At 37.3% G+C, this 27,613-nt stretch overlaps 1 protein-coding gene across 5 annotated transcripts in view; it reads right to left on the bottom strand.

Annotated features, from left to right (window-relative positions):
- LOC150094665 (NPC intracellular cholesterol transporter 1-like) overlaps window positions 1-27,613 on the bottom strand; it is a 537,686-nt gene that overhangs the window by 369,486 nt on the left and 140,587 nt on the right. For 4 of the 5 annotated variants that reach the window (XM_090411500.1, XM_090411501.1, XM_090411502.1 and 1 more), the window contains exon 6: window positions 8,593-8,822. In XM_090411500.1, coding sequence (XP_090267626.1) covers window positions 8,593-8,822 — 230 coding nt within the window. The remainder of the gene's footprint in view (window positions 1-8,592; window positions 8,823-27,613) is intronic. The other variant, XM_090411503.1, reaches the window with a different exon arrangement.

The following is a 27,613-nucleotide window of genomic DNA, read 5'->3' as shown; positions in this document are numbered from 1 at the left end:
CGTAGTAAAAAAGGTTGAACATAGAACATTAAGATAGGGGTGGGACTAACAGGCTTCTGCACTTCATGTATACTAATGCCAGGAGTATTAGGAACAAGAAGGAAGAATTTTTGGCCTTGGTTGGCTCTTCCTGGCCACAGGTTATTGGCATTAGTGAGACATGGATGACAGAATATGATATAGCTAGTGAGATAGAATGTGAAGACTATAGTGTGTTTAAGAGGGACAGAGAGAGAAAAATGGTGGTAGGAGTGTTATTGATGATAGTTGATGAACTGCAGCCAAGGAGAATTGAAGTTGAACTGCAGGATAGTGAAGAGAGCACATTTAAGGCTATTTGGTGTGAGATTGAGACAAGCAGCACAAAATATACAGTTGGGTGCTGCTATAAACCAGGTGATGGAATAGATGGTGGAGATAGTATGCATAGACAAATAGATGCAATGAGTGGAAGGAGGGTAATTATTATGGGGGATTTCAACTATGGTAACATTGATTGGAAGGAGGAGAGAACACATGAGAGGAAGGAATTAGATTTTATGCAGTTATTAAGGGATAACTACCTGAGACATCATGTAATGGAATATACTAGGGGTTCGAGAGTGCTTGACCTAATAATTGCATCTGAGAATTTCACTGTAATGAATATGACCACTTTACCACCAACTGGTGAGAGTGCCCATAAAGTTCTGACCTGGGAGGTGGCCAAATGTGTGGAATTTTCAATTAAGAAAGGTTACATGTGGAAGTACTAGGCTGTTGAGTATGACAATCTCAGGAGATTGCTTGGTTCTCTGGAGGTTGATAGTACATGGGAAGTGGTAAAGGATGTTTGAAGGAGGTAATGGCTGACTGTATACCTAGAGTCCAGATAGTAAATCAAGTAGGGGTGAAATGGATGAATACAGCATTAAGCTTCAGCTGCAAAAAAAAGAAACAACTGTTGAGGGAATTTAAGGAGAAAGGTGACCTCCAGGCACACAAACAGTATAAAGCACAGGCCAGAAAGGTAATGAGTGTGGTAAGGAAAGCAAAAGCTGATTATGAAAGGAAATAAGCCATGCAAGCTAAAGAGAATCCCAAACAGTTTTTTCGATATGCTGCAAGTAAAAGAAAAAAATGTATATGGCAGAATGATTTTAATTGAATGCCAATGGTAGGGAGGTAACTGAATTAGTTGATATAGTGGAATTACTGAGCAAGTACTTTGCAAGAGTATATCATTCAGGTGGTGATATTGCAGGAATGAAAGCTCCAACAGGTTATATGGGAATTGATGTGAATGAAATGGGGATAAATTTGAGTCTTGGGTCTGGGTCAGTCCCAAGGGGGTGGAAAGAGGGGAAAATAGTACCACTGCATAAGAGAGATTCCAAGCCTGCTGTTGCAAATTATTGACCAATCAGCATATCAGGAGTCGTTGTCAAGGTTTTGGAGAAAATAGTCAAAGAAAAATATAGTATTCGATAGATGAAAATGGGATACTGTATTGGGGACAGCATGGTTTTGTGAAGGATAGATCATGCCTCACTAACTTGCTCACGTTTTATAACACAGGGATGGCTGAGCTGGATAAGGGTAATGGGTTTACAGTCATACTGCTGGACCTTGCTAAGGCCTTTGACAGGATACCACATGGAATTCTAATCAGTAAACTGCAGCATATGGGGATGGATATAGGGTTGGTGAGATGGATAGGAGGGTGGTTGATGGAGAGATATCAGAGAGTAGTTTATTCAGGAGTAGAGTCCAAAAGACGGCCTTTGACTAGTGGTTGCTGCAGGGTTCTGTTCTTGGACCACTACTGTTTAATTTGTTCATTAACGATATAGGAAAGGATCTGAGAGGAACTGTTCATTTGTTTGCTGAAGATGCAGAATTGGGTAGAGCAATAGTGAATGCACATGATGTCAAAATTTTGCAAGATGATTTGGATAGATTGGGGGACTGGGCTAAGGAGAATGGATGTCAAGTTAATGTGGTCAAAGTGTAAGGTTATGCATTTTGGGATGAAAAGATTAGCAGCAGTATACCACATTGGTGGAACTGTACTCCAGGAGATTGACGAAGCCAGGGATTTGTGGGGGGGGGGTGTTGGTGGATAGGGAGTTGAAGTTTAGAGGGCACATTGCAAAAGTGGCTAAATCAGCTCATCAAATCACTTGGTTACTGAAGAATACTTTGACGAGCAGAGACAAGCATGTTATTGTTCTTCTGTATTGAGTCTTGAAAAGACCCCATCTTGACTACTCTGCCCAGATATGGGCACCAGGGTTTCTTCTGGATGGGGAGGAGGTAGAGAGGATCCTGAGGCGAGTGACCAAGATGATAGCAGGTTTATGGAATGAACCTTATGAGAACAGGTTGAAGATTTGTGGGTTGCAGACATTGGTTGATAGGTGGAAGAGGGGTGATTGAGACATTCAAATTACTGAAGGGTTTCTATAAGATTAATTCAGAGGATATTCAGAGGATAACTGGTGGCAGAGGCCATCCATGGAAACCGGGCAAGAGTAAAGTTAGCAAAGGTATTAGAACTAGGTTTTTTGCATATAGATTGGTGAATGAGTGGAATAAGTTGCCAGAGTCTGTTGTGGGTGCTATGATTGTGAGTGGGTTCAAGGCAAGGTATGACAGATACTGTGTGGAAGCTGAATAGTTGTTGGCATGATTTAGGGCCTTTCTCGATGAGTCTAAGGACTCCTTGGAGTTGCCCATAATAATAATAATAATGACCAAGTATGAGACCTGTAGTACACCACCGGTCATCTGCTTTTTATTGGGCTCAACTCCCCAAAAACTAGTCTTTGTTATCTGCCCATCAACAACTCTCTAATCCAAAACAGATTCATACCATTCCCAATTGCTCGAATTTATGTAACAGAGTTCTATCAAATTCCTTTTCAGCAATACCACCAAGTAGCCATATCCCTTATCCAACTTTATTGTCATTTTATTACAAAAAATAAAAAAAATTACTAAGACAAGATCTCTTCACAAAACCGTATTGTATTTTATAAAGTATCATATTCCTATACACCCATTCCTGAATTATGTTTTTCACCAATTTCCCCAATACTTTAACCACCACTCCTGAGATGCTGATTGATCTATAATTTCTACTTCTATCTTAGAGTCTCCTTTATACAGTGAGCTATTTTGCTCTCTTTTCACTCTGCTGGTACTTTCCCACTACTGAAGTTTAAAATAAACAACTTAGTCAGAGGAGCTGATGATTCCCTTGCACATGCAATTCTTGTAACACACAGCCCAATATGTCATCTAATCCCATGACTATGTTCACATTGAAATTCTGCAATATTTTAAGAAACTTCATTTCTTCAACTTCTATGTCACATCTGGCATTGCAACATCACCACCTAGATGGTACACCCCTGAAAAAGGCTTATTCAGTAATTCAACTATTTGGTTTGTTACGTCCCCACATAAAGAAATAACCATTTAGGAGTTGGAAGTTTTTCCACTTGGTTATAATATAAATTAAAGATAACAAGAAATTATATTCTTGGTTTAATCCTTTATCCAAGTGTAAGCAAACAAAGCTTGTGCCTGAACTTCAGGACTGGACAACTCGTACATAGAGGTTAATGACTTCACATCACCTTGCCTTAGTATTATATAATGCAAAGCACAGATCCTATATAGGATTATAATTTTTTGGCATCTTTAATTTATAACTCTTTAGGATTTGTTTTGGCATCATCAGATGCCAAAACAAACTAACCTTCCTTACTATATTGATCACTCTTCTTGCTTGCACTTTATATTGCTAATTAGCATGCTAATTGCCTTTTTCTTTATAATCCCTCCACAAATTTCTGCTGCCAACATATGTAAAAAAAAATATATGATCTAGTCTAAATTTAGTACAATGAACAAACATTAAGTTTCTTGCACTGGAAACATTGGCCTGAAATTCTCCAAGTATTTGTTCTGTGGGAAAATGCATCCTGCAATTTAAACATCATCTTCTTCTTCAACCTTTCGGTTCTGTCCACTGCCTCTCCCATCCATCTCCCTCCTGCAATTTGTTCCAGTTCATCCCTCCACCTTCTTCTTGGTTTTCCTCTTTGTCTTGCTCCATCCATTGGTCTCCACTCTATTGTTTTTATAGTCCATCTCCCATCATTACATCTGACAATATGGCCAGCCCATCTCCACTTAACCTGTTTAATGTATTTTACAATATCAATGACACCTGTTTGAGATCTTATTCAGGTATTTGTCTTCTTATCTCTTAATGTTATTTTTAGCATACTTCTCTCCATGCGATGTTGTGTTGTTTTTAGCTTTTTGTTTAGGGCTTCTGTTAAAGTCAGTGTTTCTTCACTGTATGTTAGGACAGGAAGTATGCACTGGTCAAAAGCTTTCCTTTTTAGACTCATAGGGATGTAACTTTTGAATATGTCTCTCATTTTCCCATAAGCCATCCATCCAAGGTGAACTTCATTCAATCTGTTTTCTTTGGCAATCCTCAAAGGAAAACAATTGGCCCAAATATGCACACGAGGTAACTTGTTCTATTTTATGGTTTTCAACTTTGACAGTTCTATGGTTTATGTATTTATTCATCATTATTTTTGTTTTTTTCTCTATTTATTTTTAATCCAATTACTCTGGAGGCTTCATTTAGCTGATTTATCCTTTCTTCCAGATCTTCAATATTTGGAATTAGGACAATATCATCTGCAAATTTCAGATGATGCAGCCTTTCTCCATTTATATTTATTCCTTTTGTTTCCCTATAGAGGCTTCTCAAGACTTCCTCTAGTACAGCTGTAAATAATTTGGAGATATGGATGCCTTGCCAGATGCCTTTTTGTATTGGGAACTTTTCACTGTTTTTATATAATTTAATTACAGAAGTTGCATTATTGTAACTATGTTTTAGTGTTTCAATATATGGTTTCTTAGTTCCCTGGATTTCAAGAGATTTTAGTGTTGCAGATGTTTTAACTAAATCAAATGCTTTTTCTTAGTCTATATAGGCCAGATATAAGGGTTTATCATATTCAATTCATTTTTCACTTAATGTGTGATTATGGTCCAAAATATTGCAATTCTTTCTAAATCCAGCTTGTTCCAAGGACTCCATTCCCTCAAGTTTAGACTTTATTCTATTATTTATAATTTTTGTGAAGACTTTATATATGGTGGGGAGTAGGCTAATAGGTCTGTGGTTTTTAATTTCTTCCTTATTGCCCTTTTTAAAAATTAATATTAGAGGTTGGTCAATTGGTAGAGCCTCTGCTACTAATGGCTCAGCAAAAATTTAAGCAAGTTTGAGCATGGCTAGTAGTCGGAAGGGATCAATCGTTCAATGCTGTTGGTACACTCTCCCTCGATGAGTCTTTGGACTCCCTGGAGGTGTCACATAATAATAATAAGAAGAAGAAGTGAATTGTTCCAATTTTTTGGAATTTTTCTCTGTTTTAGGCATTTATTAAAGAGTTTAGTCAGTTGTTTCATGACAGGGCTTCCTCCCAGTTTTAAGAAGTCAACCATAATTCCATCTTCTCCCCAGGACATTTCCATTTTTCATTTCCCACAGTGCCATTTCCACTTCACCTTGTAAGATCTCAGGGGCATCGTATTCTTCTTCACTTGAATTATCCATAGTTGATTCTTGGATGTCTCAGTCTTTGTCTTCACAGAGTTCAGTATAAAATTCCTTAATTTTATACTGAACTATATTTTTTATAAGTTCACCATTTTTCCCTCTTACAGCAGCTATTTCCTTTGTACCAACTAATAATGTTCATCTTAGGACCTTCATATTAATATTATTTTGTACTGTTTCTTTAATTTTCCTAGTATTAATTATACAATCTAATTTCATGTTTCATCCTTTTGCATATGGTTTTACAAATTTCTGAATATTCTATTTTATTGGTCTCATTCAAATCTCTTCTTTTCTTCATCAGATTAAAGGTTTCCTGTCTTAGTTTTTCCTCTCTTTGGTGCCTTTTTACACCTCCTATTTCTAGTGCACAATTCAGGAGAGATTTGGTTAAGATTTCATTAGCATCATCAATGGAAGTAGCTGTGTTTAACTTTTTTAGTTCAATTTCTGAGTAATTCTCTATAACAGCTTTTAATTGTGGTAGAGGTTTTGTAGATTCACTAAATTGGACTCTTTTTTTATGAGCTTATTCCATTCATACTTAAATCCATACTTTTGCCCTTACTAGTCTGCAAATCTATTAAGCACTTGGGTATTATTTATTATATATCTTCTGTTGGAGAGGATGAAGTCTATTTCATTACAGATTTGTCTATTAGGGCTTCTCCAAGTACATTTTTGGTTGATTTTCTTCTTGAAAAAGCTGTTCATAATAAAGAGGTTATTTTCTTCTGCGAATCCAATAAGTGTTTCTTCTCTTTCATTCCTCTGTCCATATCCAAATTTACTGATGGAGTTCAGAAGGTCATCTCTGCTTCCAATCTTGGCATTAAAGTCACCCATTATAATTATGTAGAATTCTTTAGAATTATTTAATGTGGATTCAAATGTTTCATAGAAATCTTCTATCTCTTCATTTGGATGATCCATGGTTGGGGCATATATATGTATAATTTTCGATTGGTATCTTTTACTTATGAGGGTGGTCTGAAAAGTTCTCGGCCTCAACCATATATGGCAACACTATCAGCAAGGGATTTTTTATCTAAGTTAGTACATCTGTCATAAGCATCCATGTGAAATTGCAAGTCATTCTATCAAGTAGCTTGTTCTATACAGCGGTCTAAAGCAAAAGTGTTGTCTGTATCCCTTGAAATGGATAAAATTGAGTATCGTGCAGTTGTAAAATTCTTTGTAAAAGAAGGTTTAATGGCAAAGGAAATTCATTCGAAGTTCATAACAGTTTATGGGCACTCTTCTCCTTCATTTTCAACAATTAAGAAATGAGCTGCCGAGTTTAAACATGGCTGTACCAGTCTTTAAGATGATCCACGTGAAGGACATCCAAAAAGTGTAACAAGTGCACGATATGGTATTGGATGACTGGTGTGAGTTAATATGAGTGAAATTGCTGAGACTATAGGCATTTCAAAAGAATGTGTAGAATAAATTTTGCATGAAGAATTGCATATGAAAAAGCTTTGCACAAGATGGGTGCTGTGATTTTTGATCTGATCAAAATCAGATCAAAAACGCACTCGCATGAAAATCTCTGAACAATGCTTGGAGTGTTTTAACAAGAATAAAACTGAATTTGTGCATCGATTTATTACTATGGATGAGACTTGGATTCACTATTACACACCAGAATCCAAACAGCAGTCAAAACAGTGGAAAGAAGCTGGTTGTTCAGCACCAATGAAGACAGAGTCGGTTCCATCGGCAGGAAAGGTCATGGCATCAGTGTTTTGAGATGCTAAAGGCATTTTGTTTATTAATTATCTTGAAAAGGATAAAATGATAACTGGGGAATATTATTCCGACCTTTTAATCAGACTAGAAGAAAAAATTTGTGAGAAAAGACCTGGTTTGCAGAAGAAAAAAATCATCCTTCATCAGGACAATGTGCCTGCCCACAAAAGTGTTTTGGCAATGGGAAAATTAAAGGATCTGCACTATGATTGTTGGAACATCCACCCTATTCCCTAGATTTGGCTCTCTGTGACTTCTATCTCTTCCCAAAATCCCTCCTTGCTGGTCAGCGTTTTTCTTCAAATCAAGAGGTGATTGCAGCTGTAGATGGGTATTTTGCAGATCTTACTGAGAACCACTACAGAGGCAGGATAATGGCACTGGAGCATAGCTGGAATAAATGCATTAGTCTTAAGGAAGATTATGTTGAAAAATAAAAATAATTTTGAAATTATAAATTCGTTTTTTTTTTCATTGTTAGGTCGAGAACTTTTCAAACCACCCTCATATGAAGAGACTTAGGTCAGCTATAAATTAAGTCTCTTCATATGATGCTATTTTATTAACAAACAGTATGTTGTATTTGAGTGTTTTATTTATTAGGAATCCTATGCCACAAGTTGTCCATCTTTTAATTGCATGAGAATTTCTTCTTTCCTTCTTATATCTGTTAGGCCCACAACATCCCATTTCATATGGTCCAATTCCTTCATCAGTTCTTCCAATCTATCATCATTTCATAGAGATGTGCAGTTATATGTTCCTATTAATATCCTTCTGTCATTGTGCATTATAGGTGGTTTCATTGTAGATAGTGGAGACTAGCATATTTTTCGACATATACCCTCTGCCTAAATCCAGGACGTGTCCCTTTTTTATGCTGGGTGATGGATGAGCCAGTATGTAATTTTTCTACTTGATTCATTATTTACATTCTCCTCATAGGGAGGAATTTGGCTTTACAGGTTTGTGCCTCACAATAGTGCATAAGATGAAATGACACAGCAAAATAGAAAAGATTCACCCCTAGCCCTCAAATTCCCTAATAGCACTGGGGGCAAGGAGCAAGAAGAGAAGAAAGAAGAGGAGGAACCAGTCTACAAATAATATAACAGATGAATATTACATGAAGTAAGGCATGGTCCAGCATCAGGTACTCTCTTGTCTGTCAAGTATTAATAAAGAAGAAAATATACCTTTTATTATGGTTGAAGTTCTTTTACCTCTGCAGAAGACAATAGTGATAATACCAAACAAAGCAAAACACACAATCAATGTGATAACTAATGATCCATCCATTTCTAAAAGAAGCCATGGTTCTGCATCTGATGGCAAGACTGGAAAAGATGACATATCCAAACCACAAGCAGCTTCACAATCATTACAACTGCACATTGTGGAATTCACATCAGGAGCAACATCACACCTAATGAAAATGAGACATTAATATGTATTTATGTATGATAAAATATATAAAAATAAGAAATCCACTTTTTATTTGGATATATATCTCACACTTTCACAGACATAATTTTAGCTATCTTCAGAGAAACCATGCAGAAAATTACCAGGTAAACAAATGCAATTCAATCCCATACATCTTAGAAGAGATATAAGAAAACAGTATGATAATATGATTAAATAAGCAAAGAATATTCACTGTTTCAAAAGATAGTGTTTCATTGTTGAGAACTTTCATTTCATGTTTACTGCTTTTAAATATTCTATTGAAGTGCAGCAATCTAAATTCAAGCTCTTTTTAACTGTAAAACTCTAAAATCAAAGTTAAAATTCTATCATCATCATCAAATTCCTGCTATGTACCCTCAAGGGGTGTACAGGATATGATAGTACTACATGAAAAAAATTACATCATTATTAATTTCCTATCTACAATTTTCCTCCAAATCAGTCTGTTACTTGTCAAGACTCCAACATTATCAGATCTTATATTTCTATCGTCTAAGGCAGTGCTTCCCAAACTTCTGGATGTCAAGGCCCCCTTTGCAAAAATTAAAATATTTCACGGCCCCCCTCGAAAAAAAATCGTAATAGAGAGATATATTATTATAATATTTGTTGTATTTATATTCAATACAAAACATACACAGCGAATATTGCAAAAATCAAATGCATATATTACATTTTTTGCCTCTTACCATTTGGTTCTGAAGACGATGCGGGCTGTTCTGGTAAAATAATACTGTCCTTTTTTTTTTGAGTCTGTTTCTGCTTCTTCTGATTGTTCGCGGGAATTTTTTTTATGAGCCACTTATCCATCTCAGGGTTAAATTTTTTAACGTAGAATAGATCAAATAATATCACCACTTACCGATACTGGCACACCACAGACTGATAACATGAAATTAGTGAATATTACCTGAATAAGGAAAATCCCCAGACCAGGAACATTTTTCCCTTTTGTGACTTTTCTCCCTTTAAGGTAATTAAGCTTAACGCGAAATAGACAGCAAAGGCAGGTTATTAAAACGTGAATATGATTGGTGCAGTATTAACAAAAGATCGCACAACCGAAAGATAAAAGCATAGCTGACAATTGAATTTAAATGCTAACTCTCTTCAACCGAATTCCATATGTGAAACTGCCATAACAGTCATTATATATATATATATATTACTTAGTTTTAACACTTTTACGAATTTTAACACGTTAGGTTGAATTTTATTGCTACCTTGGGAAATCGAACTCACACACATCTAATTAATAACAATAGTTTTCAGTTAGATGCTGTGTTTACCCATGCAACATATGGTTTTGTTTCAGTCTATACAGCATAGTTTCTGTATGAGGGGACATGTGATTCATTAATGAGTGTGTTTTTATTCCAGTTGTCTCTAATTGCACTATTTGTTGAGAAATATATTACACAGACTCCTCATACCTTATTCACTGGCATAATAAAAGTACTTGTTTTTATTGCCTCTGCAGTATAGCGGCTCTTAGGGAGGGCATATTGTTTACCACTGCAAGCGAGTTACTATCTCCCCACACGAACTTGTTTAAGCTTTTTTTCATGTGTGAAGTATATGCAAAACTTTTATTGATAACAGAAAACTAGCTCGGATGACAGTGATAATATAAAACGAGTTTTGATATGTATATAAAGTCAATATCAACAGTCCCTGATTATGAACGTGTGATGAAAGGGACAGGAAGATTTAGAGCTTCCCTGGAGAGCATTCGAAGTAAATACAATTAACCACTGCTTTGAAATGAAACATGAATAAGCAATATTTACTAATATTCATTAAGCGCCGAAATACGCAGGAAGCAAAGTTTGTGAACCAACACCAATGTGTGAATTTTTCCATTAAAATATAAAAAATAACAAAGAAGAAATAATATATAATAAAAGTTCAATACGTTTCTTTTAAAATAAAAAAAATCTACTTAGTCTTAAAACATTTTAAATTTGTTTTCATTATTTCACGGCCCCCCTCAACAAAACCTACGGCCCCCAAGGGGGCCGCGGCCCACAGTTTGGGAAGCGCTAGTCTAAGGCACTTTGTACCGTATCAATCCACCTATATCTTGGTCTTCCTCTGGGTCGTTTTCCTGCCAACCTAGCAGAGAACACTTGTTTTGCTAATCTTTCCTCGCCCATTCTGTTTAAGTGACCATACCACCTGAGATTAACTCTGCTAATGCATTCCTGGATGCTGACAATGTCAAGTTCTTTCCTAATATCCTCGTTTTTAATATGATATTGCCATTGGTGCCATCTGTTCATGCCTATAATCTTTCTCAGGACTCTCATATCTGTGGTCTCTAGTCTTTGGTCAAGTGTTTTACTTCTGATCCAGCTCTCAGATCCATAAGTTAAAACTGGTTTGAACACTGTCTTGTATACAGCTAATTTAGGTGTTCTGACTAATTTCTCTCTTATTCTGTATGAATTTATTCAATTGACTTCCCACCATACCAGCTTTGCTGATTCTGTTGTCTATTTCTATATTTAATTTACCATCTTCAGTAAAAATCGTGCCTAAATAGCTGAAATGTTTTACTTGTTCCACTGGTTCTCCATTCACAACACGGTTGACATTTTCAATGATTCTGCCTATTTTCATTGTCTTTGTTTTTTTATTGCTGACCTTCATACCATATCTATTACAACAGTTATTCAATTTAGTCAGAGAATGTTGCAGATTTGTAGCAGATTTATTTAGAAGTATAACATCATCCGCATAAAGCAAAGAGCTGACATTAACATCTCCAATTTTGATATCATGTTTAATACCACTTTCCTTCATAATGTGATCCATATAGATAATGTACATCCTTGTCTCACACCAGATTTAACATTAAACCATCTTCCTGTACTTCCTTCAATTCTAACTGCTGACTTACAACTCAAATAAAGACTAAGTATTGCTTGATATAATGCCCCATTGACACCATATAACTGCAGCGTATTGAATAGCTTCTCTCTTGGCACTTTGTCATATGCCTTTTCCAAATCGACAAAACTTAAATACAGATCTTTGTTATATTCCCATGCTTTCTCCACTATTTGTCGTAAAGTGAAGATCTGATCCCGACAGCCTCTATTTGGCCTGAATCCAGCTTGTTCTTCACCAAGCCTTTCTTCCACAATTCTTCTCAACTGTTTCTCAAGTACACTTGCATAGATCTTGCCCGGAACACTCAGTACGGAAATACCTCTGTAATTCTCACATGCAGTTTTATTTCCCTTTTTATATATGGGCACTATGAGAGCTCTACTCCAATCATCGGGAATTCGTCCCTCTGTCCAGGCCTTCTGAACTATGCAGTGCAGCCACTATAAGACTCTCACACCACCATACTTCAGCATTTCTGGTCGAATATCATTTACTCCTGCTGCCTTTCCACATTTCAAGCCTTTGATGGCTTTTTCTATTTCAAGTATGGATATGTATTCCTGACTACATGCCTGGTCAGTGTTTTTTTACCACTATGCTGTCATCACTGCTTGTTTCATTTAGAAGATTTTCAAAGTAATTACTCCATACTTCAAGGATATCTTTTTCTCCCATTTTCATGTCACCTTTATCACCTCTAACTCCTTTTACAGCACTGTTCTGTGAAGTTTCTTCACCAATATTTATTGTAATGAGAGAACTCTGGAGAAAATCCAGAGATAAATTATTAAGGCAATATCAGACTTGAGAGAATTTTGAGAGAAAACTTGGGAAAAGGTTGAAGAAATGTAACTTGCAAAGCTTAGCGTCACAGAAAAGTGATGATATGAGACATATTTAAGTTGATGACAGGATTTACAGGATTAGTAAGGAAGGGAATCACTTATAATTCACAAGAAATTATATTTTTGTTTTCATCCTTTACCCAGAAAGGAGTAAACAAAAATTTCTCAAGTGAAGTTTTTCATGAACAGAGGTTTATACATAGGAAACATACATTCATTCAGAAGGGATATTATAGCGTTAAAGGCAAGAGGAGAAAAAACTATCCCTGAAGTTACATAAATGTGTGATGAAGGGAGTGAGGAATACATTTTTTACATCAAGAATGCTGAGGAAGTGGAAAATAATGCCAGAATATAATGTCATAAATACTAGAAATGTGAATGACTTATGATGCAGGTTTGAATCCAGGCATGAGCGTGGATGTTTGTGATTGTCTGTGAAAATACTAGTGGTGGTGGCCAGTAGATGGAACTAGTGTAGATGATGATGATAGTTGCGGTTCTGTAGTAGATGGGTTGAGTGGTGGAAACGGAGAGCTGTGGAGTGCCCTCTCTCAATGAGACTTTGGACTCCTTGGTGGTGGTTATTATTACAATAAATCGCCATGTACTCTAAAGACTCATTGCAGCAGGCTCAACACCATTCACACAATACCTGTCATACCTCTCCTTCAACCAACAAAGCACTAAACAGACTGCAACCCATTCCATTCACCACTCTCCCCAAGCAAAAAATTTAGTCCTGATATCACACCCTTAACTCCAATTTCCAGAAATCACACCCTCCTTCTTCTGCCTATAGCCAATATGATCAAACATCAGTCTTATAAAACTAAGGAATTTAAACTATTCTATCACATCCCACTCTTTTCTTCTTTCTGTAACATAGTAAAAATTAATTTATTGCATGAATATTTCTATCTTATGTATCATAAGATGTCAGTGTGAGAAGAGACCAATAGTAAGAAATTTGAATGAAAGAAACGCTACATAGCATGCATTACACTGGAATCCCAATATAACATGTATACTTTATTGGACTGAAAATAAAATTAGGTAATTCGAGTTTAAAAATTAAACTTAATACAAATTTATTTAATACACTTAAGGATAAAAATTTCCCACACTTTAGGAATGGTAAGGCAGACATCACAATTGAGGTTAGGTCGATGAAATAGGCTTTGGCACTTTCTTGAATAAAGAGAGTGCCAATGATCCACGTTTAAAGATTCATGTTTATGCACAGATCTGTGTAATAGTTAGGTGTTTTCCCATTTGATCTCACTAATGTTTTCAATCCTATGTTGTGCTAAGCCAAATTTGTAAGGTTTTGATGAACCAGATGTGGTCTTTATGTTCAGAAGTACATTCATTGACTGATCTTTCTATCTGTAGCAAAACAAGTTGCACAAGCATGGTACTTGGTATACACCAGGTAGCATCACTGGTGAGAGTCTTTTTGATAAGGTAATAGATTATGAATTTGGTCGAGGAGTTAGTAGTTAGCTATGAGTTTATATTTTCTCATAATTTTTGCGACTCATTCAGAGATGCCTTTAATATATGATATAGAAGTCCTATGGAATTCTTGGCTTGATTGCTGTATAGGAGATTTGTTAATTATTTTCTGCGTTATTCTTGAGTTGTATATATGTAGTAAAACTGTTTGTAAAAAAGTAAAAATTTGATAGTTTCCAGTTCTTGTTTAAGAGATCCTATGGGAAAATTATGTGTCTAGCCACTAAAGGTTTTATGATATCATATATTTGAGATGAATGGTTGGCTGTATTGTCAATATAGTGTCCTGTAAAAGTTGGTGTTCTGTAAACAAAGTGGAAGTGGATCCATCATGTTCCTGGTGAATGTGTACATCTAAAAAAGAAAATTCCTTTTGATGATTCTCCTAGTGTTTACTAAGTTCATGATAGAAATAAAGAATCACTAAAAAGGAATTTCCTTTCTAAATGTACATATCCAATTGGAATATAATAGATCCACTTCTAACAAACAGCTTTACTTAATGGATGCAACTCAAGAATAACACAGAAAATAATTAACAGCTGTCCTATAGAGCAACCAATGCAAGAAGAGCTCCACAGGACTTCAATGCCATATACAAAAGGTATTGCTGAGAAAATATAAGCTCATCACTACTGACGAATCTATCAATCAAATTCATAATCTGTTACCTTCCCAAAAAGACAAACTCTCACTAATGATACTACCTGACATATACTAAGTACCATGCTCATGCAATTTGCCTTACTGTGCACAAACTGGAAGCTCAATCAATAAATGTATTTCTGAACATAAAGGTCACATCCAGCTCAAACTTCACAAGACTAACACAACACAGGATTGAAACCACTAGCCACATGATACAATGAAGAAACACCAAAACTATTACACAGATCCAATGGGAAAACACAGAACTATTATACTTTCTTTGTATAAACATGAATGTTTATACAAAGAAAGTGCTGAAGTTCTACTTCATTGACCTAACTTCAATTGTAATGACTGCATTACAATTACTAAAGTGTGGAAAATGAGTTTAACCGTTAAACTCAAATTATCTAATTTAATTTTAGCACAATAGTTTTTAACCAATGAACACATGACTGTATATATAGAGGGATTCCAATGTAATGCAAGTGCTCTACTATTCAAATTCCTTACTACAGTTCTCTGCTTACATTGATGATGTCTTTACACTATGCAAGACAAAGTGTCTGTACAAGTAATTTATTTTTACTGCAGTATACACGTGTTTCTATAATTATGGATACTGCACAGGTTTCGTTATACAAAAAAAAACTTTTTTGCAATGCAGACACAATGTCTTGAATAGATACTTACAATCTTGGTCACTCACCTCTGGATTCTCTCCATTTTCTCATCCCTAAGAAACCCAACAAACAACACCCATGTACAGTGATCAAGACAGGGCCATATCAAAGTCTTATAAAGAGCAGTGATAACATCCTTGGTGACTTTTGCAATATGCCCTCTGAACTTAGTTTTCTATCCACCAACATCTATTCCAAATCTTTAGCTTCGTTATTCAAATTAAGTGGATATTAAATCCAACATTATTTCAAAGCCGAAGACCGCACGGTTAGCCTAGTGGCTTTGCGCTTCGCAAAGATATATAGGAAGGAGTGTCCCAGGTTCGAATCCCGTTGTAGACGTGAGGAATTTGAGGATCTTCCTCAGGCATAGCCAAGTTAGCCGGTCTTGGGCGCGGTCAGTAGGGTTTTTCCGCCAGTTTATCTGGCGTTTTTCATCCCGCAAACAGGCAAACCGGCCCCGTGAACATACGCCTCTACAGTCAAAAATATATCCCCCCCCCAGCGGCAGACCAGGCGACGGGTCGGTTGGGAGTAGTACTAACAAGAAGTCGCATCTAAAAGTAACACGCGGACCCTGCATAGGAAGCGGGAATAACGCGTAGAAGAAGAAGAAGAAGATTATTTCAAAGCCGAATAGAAAAACAAGAGTTTCATGCCAAATATAGAACCTATAAAAGTTTTGGCGAATCCAAACGTAAGCAAACCTTTCATGACAGGGGCAACTCATAGTAAAGGTGGAGTAAGCTTTAATCACTATCCTTAGTATTTTCCATAATGTAAAACACATCTCCTAGCAGACATGTATGATGTTATACATTATGGGGGGGGAGGGGTCACTACCCAGACTGGTTTCAACCTTTGTTGAGGTGTTGTCGGTGGGAGCCAGACCCAGAAATACTCAGGTTGAAGTGATGTAGAACTTATACTATAACATATGAGTTGCTAAATAAAGTGACAATCTGATCCTGACAGCCTTTGGCCTGAATCCAGCTTGTTCTTCTCCGAGCTTTTCTTCCACAATTCTTCTCAACCATTTCTCAATTATACTTGAAAAATCTTACCAGGAACACTCAGTAGGGAAATACCTCTGTAATTCTCACATTCAGTTTTATTTCCCTTCTTATATATGGGTACTAAGAGAGCTCTACTCCAATCATCACGAATTCATCCCTCTGTCCAGGCCTATGAACTATGCAGTGCAGCCACTGTAAGACTTTTATACCACCATACTTCAGCATTTCTGGTCGAATATCATCTACTCCAGCTGCCTTTCCACATTTCAAGCCTTTGATGGCTTTTTCTACTTCAAGTATGGATATGTATTCCTGACTGTATGCCTGTTGAGTGTTTTTTTACCACTGTGCTATCATTGCTTGTTTCATTTAGCAATTTTTCGAAGTAATTACTCCATACTTCAAGGATATCTTTTTCTTCCATTTTCATGTCACATTTATCATCTCTAACTCCTTTTACAGAACTCTTTCCTCCATTTCTAAGCTTCTTCAACAACCTCCAAAATATCTTGCCACCTACTTGATATTTATTTTCTATGTTCTTGCCAAAGTCCTCCCATGGCTTTTGTTTAGCTAGTTTTACACAGTGTTTAGCTTTTTACATTTGTCTCTGTATTCTCTAAGAGCAAAAGCTGACTTATTTGAGAGGGAACTTTTGATATGCTTTCTTCTTTTCCTTCACTGCCTCTTTAACTTCCCGTGTCCACCATGGAGTTCTGATTTTATTATCTTTGCAGACAATCTCACCACATGCCTCTCTGGCTGAATCAATCAGTGTTGTCTTCAAGGCTTGCCACTGAATCTCCAAGTTTAGTTCCTGTTCTCAAACTCTTTCATTTTTTCTTCAATAATCGTTGCGTATTTTAGTCTACAGTTCACATCTGAGAGCTGCTCGACTTTTATTCGCTTTAAAACTTTCTAACATGTTATTCTTTTCAATGTGAAATTCAATTTTATCCTTTCTTTTAAGGTTATACGGTGATCAGCACTCATATTTGTAACTTTAAGGACACAAAAACACACGTGTTGAACAGATTATTTTTTAAATTACTAATAAAATAAAACTTGACGTTTCGACCCCTGTATCGAGGTCATCATCAGAAGAATACAAGTGTATACTACAATACAAGTGTTAACATAAAAGAATACAAGTGTTCGTCTTGTCTGATTGGGATAGTTCGTGCCCTGTTTCCCCTATGTATGGTATGTTACATGTTCATCGTAATTTGTATACCCCTGGGTGGGCTAGGTGTGGAAGAGGATCTTTAGAAAAACTGAGTAGGTGTCTAAACTTATTTGGGGGTTTAAAGGTGGTTTTAATGTTGTATTTGCATAGTGTTCTGTCTATTTTATCAGAAATGCCTCTAACATAAGGAATGGCAATAGCATTCTTGAAATCTTTTTTGTTCTCACTGGTATCTTTATGGAGGCTCTTGTGAATAGTTTTTTTACTGTATCCATTTTTGATAAAATGTTTGGTTGATGATCTTGTATTCCAGGTTTAGAGCCTGTTCATTAGAACAAATAGTTAGGGCTCTGTGTTTAAGAGTGCTTATGACACCTATTTTTGTGTTGGATGGTGGTAAGAATTTTTGTGTATGTATTGGCCTGTGCGTGTGTAGGTTTGCGGTAAACTGAGAAGGAGAGCCAGAGAGAAGAAATGTGACAAGTTTGTCTAGGAAAGGAAGAGAGTTGTTTTTTTCCATTTCAATGGTGAATTGGATACGTTTGTGTTGTTTGTTTAGGTGGCTAAGGAATGTATTTAGAACTTTGCGGCCATGGGAGCCAAATGGCGAAAATATCGTCGACGTATCTGAGCCAAATTTTGGGCTTTAGAGATGCTGTCTCTAGAGCACATTGCTCAAAGTCTTCCATATAAAAGTTAGCTATTGGGGGGGAAAGTGATGAGCCAATGGCTGTACCTTCTTTTTGAAGGTAAAAATTGTTTTGCCACACAAAATATCCGGAGCGGAGCACGTGGGCAAAGAGGGCCGTGATGTCATCTGGAAATATGTTCTGTAGGAGCAAGATCGTGTCATTGATTGGGACATTGGTGAAAAGGGAAGTTATGTCAAAGCTGACTAATAAATCTTGGTCGTTGAGTGTAATGTTTTTAATTTTATTAATGAAATGTTGTGTATTTTTTATGTAGGAAGGGGGCTGACCTACCCAATTCCTTGAGTGTGGCAGCTAATTTTTTGGCTAAGTGATAATTTGGGCTGTCAATTCCTTCAACAATTGGACGTAGCAGTGTGCCTGGTTTGTGTATTTTTGGCAGGCCATAAATTCTGGGCACACGGGCATAATGAGGTATTAATTTTTTTGTTGTTTCTTCAGGCCATGTGTGGACGAATTTGATTAATTCAGTTGTTTTCTTTTTGTTACATTTTGTGGGGTTGTAGTTTACCATTTGGTAGGTGCTGTGGCCCGATATTAAATGGTTCATTTTTTCAATGTATGTTGTACGGTCTAAAAGGACAGTGGCATTGCCTTTATCTGCTTTCGTGATTATAATGTCTTGGTTATTTTTTAAGGATTTAAGGGCTAGATTTTTGGTTTGTTTAAGTTGGTGCTTAGTTTTTTGTTTGAATTTAGTATACATGATGTTTCCATTCGTATTTTATCAGCCAAAATGGTCGGGAGGGATCTTAAACCTCTCTCGATATAATACACGATATCAAGTTTGTTTACTGACCTCGGAGCAATGGCGTAGTTCAAACCTTTCTTTAGTAGCGAGAGTTCACCTTGGGTGAGATTGTGGTTTGATTGGTTGATAACCAAGCAGTGGTCCGACGGTGGTTGGTTACTCCTAACATTGTTTGCGGGTGATTGGCTGCTCCTTATGATGTCGGTTTGTGATTAGCTGTTCCTTTCGTTATGGTGTCTTGATGGTCTTGTGCTTTTCTGTTGTTGTAGGGCTTGAAATTTCATTACTAATTTTTCTTTGTTTTTCAATAATGAGTGCTTGGCCGAGTCATCTGTGATCCTGTCTAGAATCTCCCAAATTTCTGGAATAACGTAGTCAGATAGCTCTAATTTAAGTTGTAGAACTTTGGCCTGGGTGGATGCTAGATTTTTACGTGCCTCGTAGATTTGTTCGCGTAACAAGGCTTTTTCCAACCGGGCATAAATATGGAGCTAAATTCAAACAAAAAACTAAGCACCAACTTAAATAAAACCGAAAATCTAGCCCTTAAATCCTTAAAAAAATAACCAAGACATTATAATCACGAAAAAATGGTCACTGTCCTTTTCGACCGTGGCATTACCTTTTAGACTTATACACTTGTATTCTTCCGATGATGACCTCGATACAGGGGTCGAAACATCGAGTTTTATTTTATTAGTAATTAACAAAATAATCTGTTCAACACATGTGTTTTTGTGTCCCTAAATTTACAAATATCAATTTTATCCTGCTCAAGACTAAATAGTGATCACTTCCAATTTCAAATCCTCTGTACACTTTGGTGTCCTGCACCAGGAAGAAAACATCACTATCTACAATAACATAGTCAATGAGATTTTCTTATTCCTAGCCTCTTCTCTCCATGTGAATTTGTGTACAAACTGGTAGAGTTCCAAGGGAGTGGAAAGAGGGCAAAATTATTCCTTTGCATAAGGGAGGTTCTAAGACTACAGTAGCAAATTACAGACCAATCAGTATCTCAGGCGTGGTGGTAAAGTTATTAGAAAAATTGGTAAAAAGAAAATTCAAGAACGGGAAGATAAAAATATGATACTGTATGAGAGTCAACATGGCTTTGTGAAGGATCGGTCATGCCTTAGTAATTTACTAACTTTTTATAATAGAGTAACAGCTGAGTTGGATAAAGGAAATGGCTACACAATGATCATGAAGGTTATTTTCTTGATCATAAATTAGTAAATAATAATATTTGGTTTACCGATCAAGTGTTGATCAATTTTATTAACTGAACCAAGTTTTTTTAAGTTTCGCCACACTTATCTGTTGGCATCTTCAGGGCACTTACATAGAGGTTTAAACAATCTCACAATTATGCGTAACTGCAAAACTGACAAGATTAACTGTAAAAAACTGACTAGAATAATTACAAATAAAATAGTATCGAACGTGAGTGAAAGACGTATTGCGTGTACAAGATCAGCTAGCTGTTGCTGAGGAACTTTCTGTAGTTTGTATTAAAGTTAATTTCTTCCGTTTTTAAGGTTCTGATTAGGGTTTTCCATATCTCTGGGAGTATTAGGCCTTGATTTCTGTTAAGGTTGACAGTAGAACGGGCGACTGTGGCTGCTTCTTTGAAAATTCTTGAATGGTAATCTTCCTCTATGTAAGGGGAACAGCTTTTGTCCCACTCGAAGACAAGGTTAGTTGTAGAGAAATGAGACGATAGGCCAGAAATGTCCTGTCTGTTGTTTTTGACATAGCCAATGTGCTCCTTTTTGCCTGATTTCGAGGCTTCTCGAAGTCTGTCCGATGTAACTAGAGCCACATGAGCATGGAATATTATAAACTCCAGCATATTTATAGAAAGGATGGTTGTCTTTTGGCGATCTTAGTAGTTTATGAATAGATTCTATTGGTTTGAATGTTACTCTTATTTTGTTTGTTTGAGGAGATTGGCGAGCTTGTTGGAGATGCCACTTACAAAAGGAATTGCAATCGTTTTTATATATTGAATATCTTCTTGTTCTCTTTGTGGTGGTTCAGAGAAAAGGACTTTATTGACTAGTCTTCTTGGATAGCCGTTCAAGTATAGATTGTTGGAAATAAATTTTAACTCATCTTGAAGGGTCTTGTTGTCCGTTGATGTAAATCGCTCTTTTGTTTAAGATGTGTACAATGCTGAGTTTATGTGAGATGTGGTGGGAGGAGTTGAAATGTAGGTAGTGACCTGTATTGGTCGGTTTTCTGTACACCAATAGATTTATACTGCCATGAATTTGTTTTTTGATTAAGATGTCTAAAAATTATAGTTGTTTTTCTCTTTCAAGTTCCAGAGTGAATTTAATAGAATGATGGAAGGCGTTGATCTTTTTGAGAAAATCATATATGTCATCTTTGTTATTGTTCCATACGATAAAGATATCGTCCACATATCTAAACCAAATTTTAGGTTTAGGAAAAATTTGCGATAAGATTTTGTTTTCTAAGTCTTCCATAAAGAAGTCAACACATGAAGGTGAGAGTGGGCTCCCCATTGCCAAGCCTGTTAATTGTTGATAGATCTTATTTTTCCAAGAAAAGTGGTTGGAGTTTAGGCAGTGAGCAAACAATGAGGTTATATCTTGTGGGAACAAGGTACTTAAGATGTCAATAACCTCTACTACAGGAACAATTAAAAAATTGTTCCTGTAGTAGATCCAACATTAAAAAACCACAATGATACCAATGAATTATTATGCAATTTATCCAACTGGCCAACAGACTTGATTAAAAAACTAAAATCGATGCATCCTTTAACTCCGAGACTCTATGGCGTGTAAAAAGTGCACAAAGATGGTATTCCTTTACGCCCAATCGTTGATGCAATCAACTCTCCTACCTACTTATTGTCAAAACATCTCTCGAAACTCTTACAGCAACACATCCACAACTCAGAGAGTTACATTAAAAACTCCGGACATTTTGTGGAAAAGCTAAAAAACATCAAGATATCGGATAATGATCTTCTAGCCAGTTTAGATGCCACCTCTCTCTTTACAAACGTTCCTGTAGTACAGGTCATTGACATCTTAAGTACCTTGTTCCCACAAGATATAACCTCATTGTTTGCTCACTGCCTAAACTCCAACTACTTTTCTTGTGCTCAAGTCTGGTCCCCTGAGTTTCTTGAGGAAGAGGAAACGATGGAGAGGATTCAGAGGCGAGTGACCAAGATGGTGAGCGGCCTGTGGAATGCGCCCTATGAGGATAGATTGAAGGTGTGTAGATTGCAGAAGTTAGTTGATAGAAAAAAAAGAAGGGATATGATAGAAACAATTAAATCGCTTAAAGGATTTTAAAAGATAGATGCAGGGAAAATGTTTCAGCATTTGGCTAGAGAGATCAGAACAATGGGTCATCCCTGAAAGTTGAATAAAGGTGTGGTTAGTAGGGGGTGTGAGAAATAGATCTTTTGCTTGGAAAGTAGTGAATGAGTGGAATGGGTTGCCAGAGTCAGTTGTGAGTTCTTTTTCTATTAATAGATTCAAGGAGAGGTATAATGGATTGTGTGGATAGACTGAGTCTCCCACAATGAGTCTTTGGACTCCATGGAGGCGCCCATATAATAATAATATTTTGTTTATCTAGAACAGTTCATTTAATATAAAGTGTTTTAGGTGGTATATGAATTTAGGTGTCTTTAGAGGAATTTAGATAACTTGAGGTGGTAGATGAACTTCACTGCTCAGTGGAAGACCACTCCACTTATTGGAGGCCTGAAGTTGTTTGAAAGAAAAAGTTCCATGTTTGGTCTCTAGAGTTCAGTTTCCAGACTAGGCAAACAATAAATAAAAAATGCAAAAAATTATAAAAGTTAATACAAATAGAAAAAAATCCTTAGCCCAGCCATGGTTGTTGTTGTTATGTTCCATCAAGTCGTTTTCAACTCCTGGTGATCCTATGAACATACATTCTCCATTCAGATCTGTCCCTGACCATGTCTTTTAGAATTTCCAAGCATACTCCAGCTGCTTCTTTAACTCCATCCAATTCTTGGTCTTCCTCTTCTCCTGCTTCCATCAACTTTAACAAGCATCATCATCTTCTCCAGACTGTCATTTGCTCGCATAATATGTCAAAATGATAATTTTTACTTGATGATCATAGATTCGAGGGAGCAATCTGGATTTATTCTGTCTATCACTGATTTATTGGTTTGCTTTGCAGTCCATGGTATTCTTAGTAAGCATCTCCAAACCCATAATTCAAATGCATCTATCTTCCTTCTTTCACTCTTTCTCAGGGTCCAACTTTCACATTCATACAGTGCCACAGGGAATACTATTGCTTTCACGATTCTGATTTTTGTTTCAAGGCTAATATCTTTAAAGATCTTGCTTAAATTTGTCATTGCTTTCTTTCCAAGTGATAATCTTCTTCTAACTTCTTCAGTACAATAACCATCTTTATCAATTCGGGATCCTAGGAGCACAAAAGTGTTAACTGCTTCCAATTTCTCCCCATCTACTTCAAAATCGTTAAGTTCACATGTTGCCATAACTTTTGTCTTTTTGAGATTAAATTAAAGACCATATTTAGCACTTTCTTCTTTAACTTTCATAATAAGTTCCTCCAAATCTTCTTTCATTTGGTGTGTGGCGCTAGCGTCGCCGTAGCACGTGGCGGTGAATTTGAGCTGTGCAGAAGAAAGTGATTTTTAATCGGTGAATAGCCCGTTTTTTTCCCGTTTTTCTACGTTTTTGAGTGCTGAATTGTTTCTCTGAATACGAGTGTACTTCAGTGGTTGTTTTTCGGAAGTTAGTTACTGTCGCGATATAATATATGTTGGTACCGTCAGAATCGAACGCGTAACGGTGGAAGACAAAACGAAGCTAAGTTACTGTATTTAGTTATATTTCATTTTATTTAATTATATTAGTACTTAAATGTTCTGATGTTTGTACTTTTTTCCCCTCTTATTTATTAATTGAATAATTATTAAGGATTACACTACTCAGCAGTAAGGAATGATGGTGGATTCAGCAGCAGTCGCAAGTGGCGTAACGCCAAGTCCTCCGCCATTTAAGAACTCAATTATTAGCAATATCATAAGGGACTTTGTGGCATGCAGTACTTGTGGCATGTATGCTTCTAAGGAATTACATATGTGGTTTGTTAAAGAGAGTGGAGAGCGTATGTGCGCAAAATGCAGGCAGTTGGAGGAAATAAGTACATTAGATATATCGATATCCGACTTTGTTGCTCCAGGAACGGAGAATGAATGTAGGAAGACAAGTAGTATGATAGGAGAGAATGAGAAAATAATGGTTGATAGTGTGGAAGGTGTGAGTGACTGTGGAAGTTTAGGAGATGGTTTTGTTTGGGAGAGTGAATTTAGATTAAGAGTGACTGACCTGCAGAGGGAGATAGATGAGTTGAAAGAGGAGGTGGAATGTCTAGTGAATGAGAGCAGAAGTATGAAAGATAAGATTAGGAGAATGGAAGAGATGAATGCAAGGCGAATCAGAGGAGGAGAGAGAGAGAATTTAAAGAGTATGAGTGAGAGGTATGGGGGTGCTAGAAGAGGAGAGATTGGAAACAGTAGAAGAGAGGGAATGAGAGAGAGGTATGGGAATGCTAGCAGACGAGAGGATGGAAACAGTAGGAGAGACGGAATGAGAGAGAGATATGGAAGTGCTAGAAGAGGAGAGAATGGAAACGGTAGGAGAGATGGAATGAGAGAGAGGTATGGGAATGCTAGAAGATGAGCGGATGGAAACAGTAGTAGGAGAGACAGAATGAGAGAGGGATATGGAAGTGCTAGAAGTGGAGAAAATGGAAACAGTAGGAGAGAGGGAATGAGAGAGATGTATGGGAGTGCTAGAAGAGGAGAGAATGGAAACAGTAGAAGAGAGAGGTATGGGAATGAAAGAAGAGGAGAGAATGGAAACAATAGGAGCGATGGAATGGTAAGAGGTATAATGTATGGTGACTCAATGATCTGTGGTGTTCAGGATAGGATGCGTGAGGAGTGTTTGCCAGGAGGAACAATAGAAAGGGTGGCTATGGCAATTAAGAGAAGTGAAAGGGTGGATGAGATGATTGTGATGGTAGGAACGAATGACTTGAGTGGTAATGTAAGTCGGGCAGCGAGAGATATGAGATTTTTGCTTGAGACTGTACGGAAGAAGACAGAGAGAGGAAAAATAGTGTGCGTGTTGCCTAGGTATGATAATGATGAGCTGAGCAGAAGAGCAGTGATATTGAATGGCATAATAGCGAGAATGTGTGACAAGAGAGCACTGGCATATGTGGATGCTTGGAGTGCGTTTGAGGAAAGAGAGGAGTTGTTTGCGAGAGACCGTTTACATTTGAATGAGGAAGGACGTAGGCATCTGGAGAGATTGCTGTTCTGAACGAGTCAGTGTGTCCCAGGGAGGATGATAGCAGGGGTGGCCTCTTGTGGGAATGGATACTTGGGAGAAGGGAGACAATGTCAGGTAAGACTGAGCCCAGTGGAGTCTAGAAGGGATAATGCTGGGTATAGAAACAATGGCATTTATATGCTGTATACTAATGCCAGGAGTATCCGGAATAAGGGAGAGGAATTGGTGGCGCAGATAGCATCAGCCTGGCCAAAAATTATTGCGATCACTGAGATCGTGGTTGACAGAAGGGGATATAACAACAGGAATAGAAGTCGCTGGGTATAGCATTTTTCGCCATGATAGGAGGGGAAAGCGTGGTGGTGGGGTGCTGCTTATGATAAGTGATGACCTATGTCCTCTAAGAGTGGAGAATTTGGAAGGAAGTGAGACAAATGATTTTGAGAGCATATGGTGTGAGGTAGAGGTAGGCAAGACAGGATATTTAGTGGGGTGTTGCTACAGACCCAGGAGCACAGAGGATGGGGACCAGGAGATGTTTAGACAGCTAAGTTTGGCAAGTGCAAGAAGAATGATTGTTATGGGAGATTTTAACTTCAGTAGTATAAATTGGAGAGAGGAAGATGCATGTAACAATAGGGGAATGGAATTTCTAGAATTCTTGAGGGACAAATGTCTTAGGCAACATGTAACAGAGGGAACAAGAGGTTCAAAAATTTTGGATTTGGTTATAGCATCAGAAGAGTTGATAATAACTGAGTTGACGTCTCTCCCACCAATTGGAGAGAGTGACCATATGGTTTTGACTTGGAAAATGAATAGACATGCAGGAGCATCAAAGAGACGGGAACTTATGTGGAATTATAAGGCAGGTGATTATAATAGTCTTAGACGTCAACTTCGGGAAGTTTCATGGAGGGAGGAATTGGAAGGCCGGGATATCACCAGTGCGTGAGAAATTGTGAAAGAATATTTGTTATCAGCAATGGTAAGTTGTATACCACGAGTGAAGAAGAGGGCGCAATTTGGAGTAAAGTGGATGACAAACAATATTAAACAGGAATTGCATGCGAAAAAGAGGCTATGGAAGAGATATAAGGAGACAGGTGAAGAGATGCATGAGGAATATAAGACACAGGCCAGAAGAGTGACTCGTGTGGTAAGGAAAGCGAAACTGGAATATGAGAGGAGATTGGCCCTAAGATCCAAAGAAAATCCTAGGGAATTTTTTAGCTATGTGGCCAGTAGGAGGAGAAATGACTGTGGAAGAATGATATTGTGGGATAAAAATGGGAATAGAGTGACTGATGCAGAGGACATAGTGGAATTGTTCAATGAACACTTTATTGGAGTATTTCATCCTAGAGGAGTCAGTTTTAATGCTAGAGGGATAGGACTGGTACGAGGTCTGGAGGTACAGGAGGAGAGTGTGTTTCAGATACTGAGTACTCTGGATGTCAGTAAAGCTGTGGGACTGGATGGTATTTCGCCACGAGTTTTGAGAGAATGTGCTAGGGAATTGACAATACCTTTAACGTGGCTTTTCAATGAAAGTCTGGCTTTGGCAAAGGTGCCCAGGGAATGGAAGGAAGGTAAGATAGTGCCATTGCATAAGGGTGGTAACAGACTGGAAGTGTCTAATTATAGGCCAGTCTGTGTGTCATCAGTAGTTGTTAAGATCTTGGAGAAAGTAGTGAGGGACCGTGTACAGCATTGGGCAGATGAGGGTAATGTTATCTGTGAGAATCAACATGGATTTGTGAAAGGACGCTCTTGTTTTAGCAATATGCTAGCCTTTTATAATAAAGTTACAAGAGCATTAGATGAGGGAAAGGCATATACTGCAATTTTCTTAGACTTGGCGAAGGCATTTGACAGGGTGCCACATGATAAGCTGATATTTAAGTTGCAGCACATGGGTCTGGATGTCAGATTGGTCAACTGGATTCAGGATTGGCTGTCTGATAGGTATCAGAGAGTTGTGTATGGTGGAGCAGTTTCCAGGAGGCAGAGGGTTACAAGTGGGGTCCCACAGGGCTCAGTACTAGGACCTATATTGTTTAACCTTTATATCAATGACATAGCCAGTGGATTGCAGGGGGATATTCAGTTGTTTGTGGATGATGC

This window comes from Typopeltis vanoorti, chromosome 21 (assembly GCF_054136105.1).
Source record: "Typopeltis vanoorti isolate ZY-2024b chromosome 21, IOZ_Tvanoo_1.0, whole genome shotgun sequence".
NCBI classification, from domain to species: Eukaryota; Metazoa; Arthropoda; class Arachnida; order Uropygi; family Thelyphonidae; genus Typopeltis; species Typopeltis vanoorti.
This window is presented reverse-complemented; position numbering and strand designations above follow the sequence as displayed.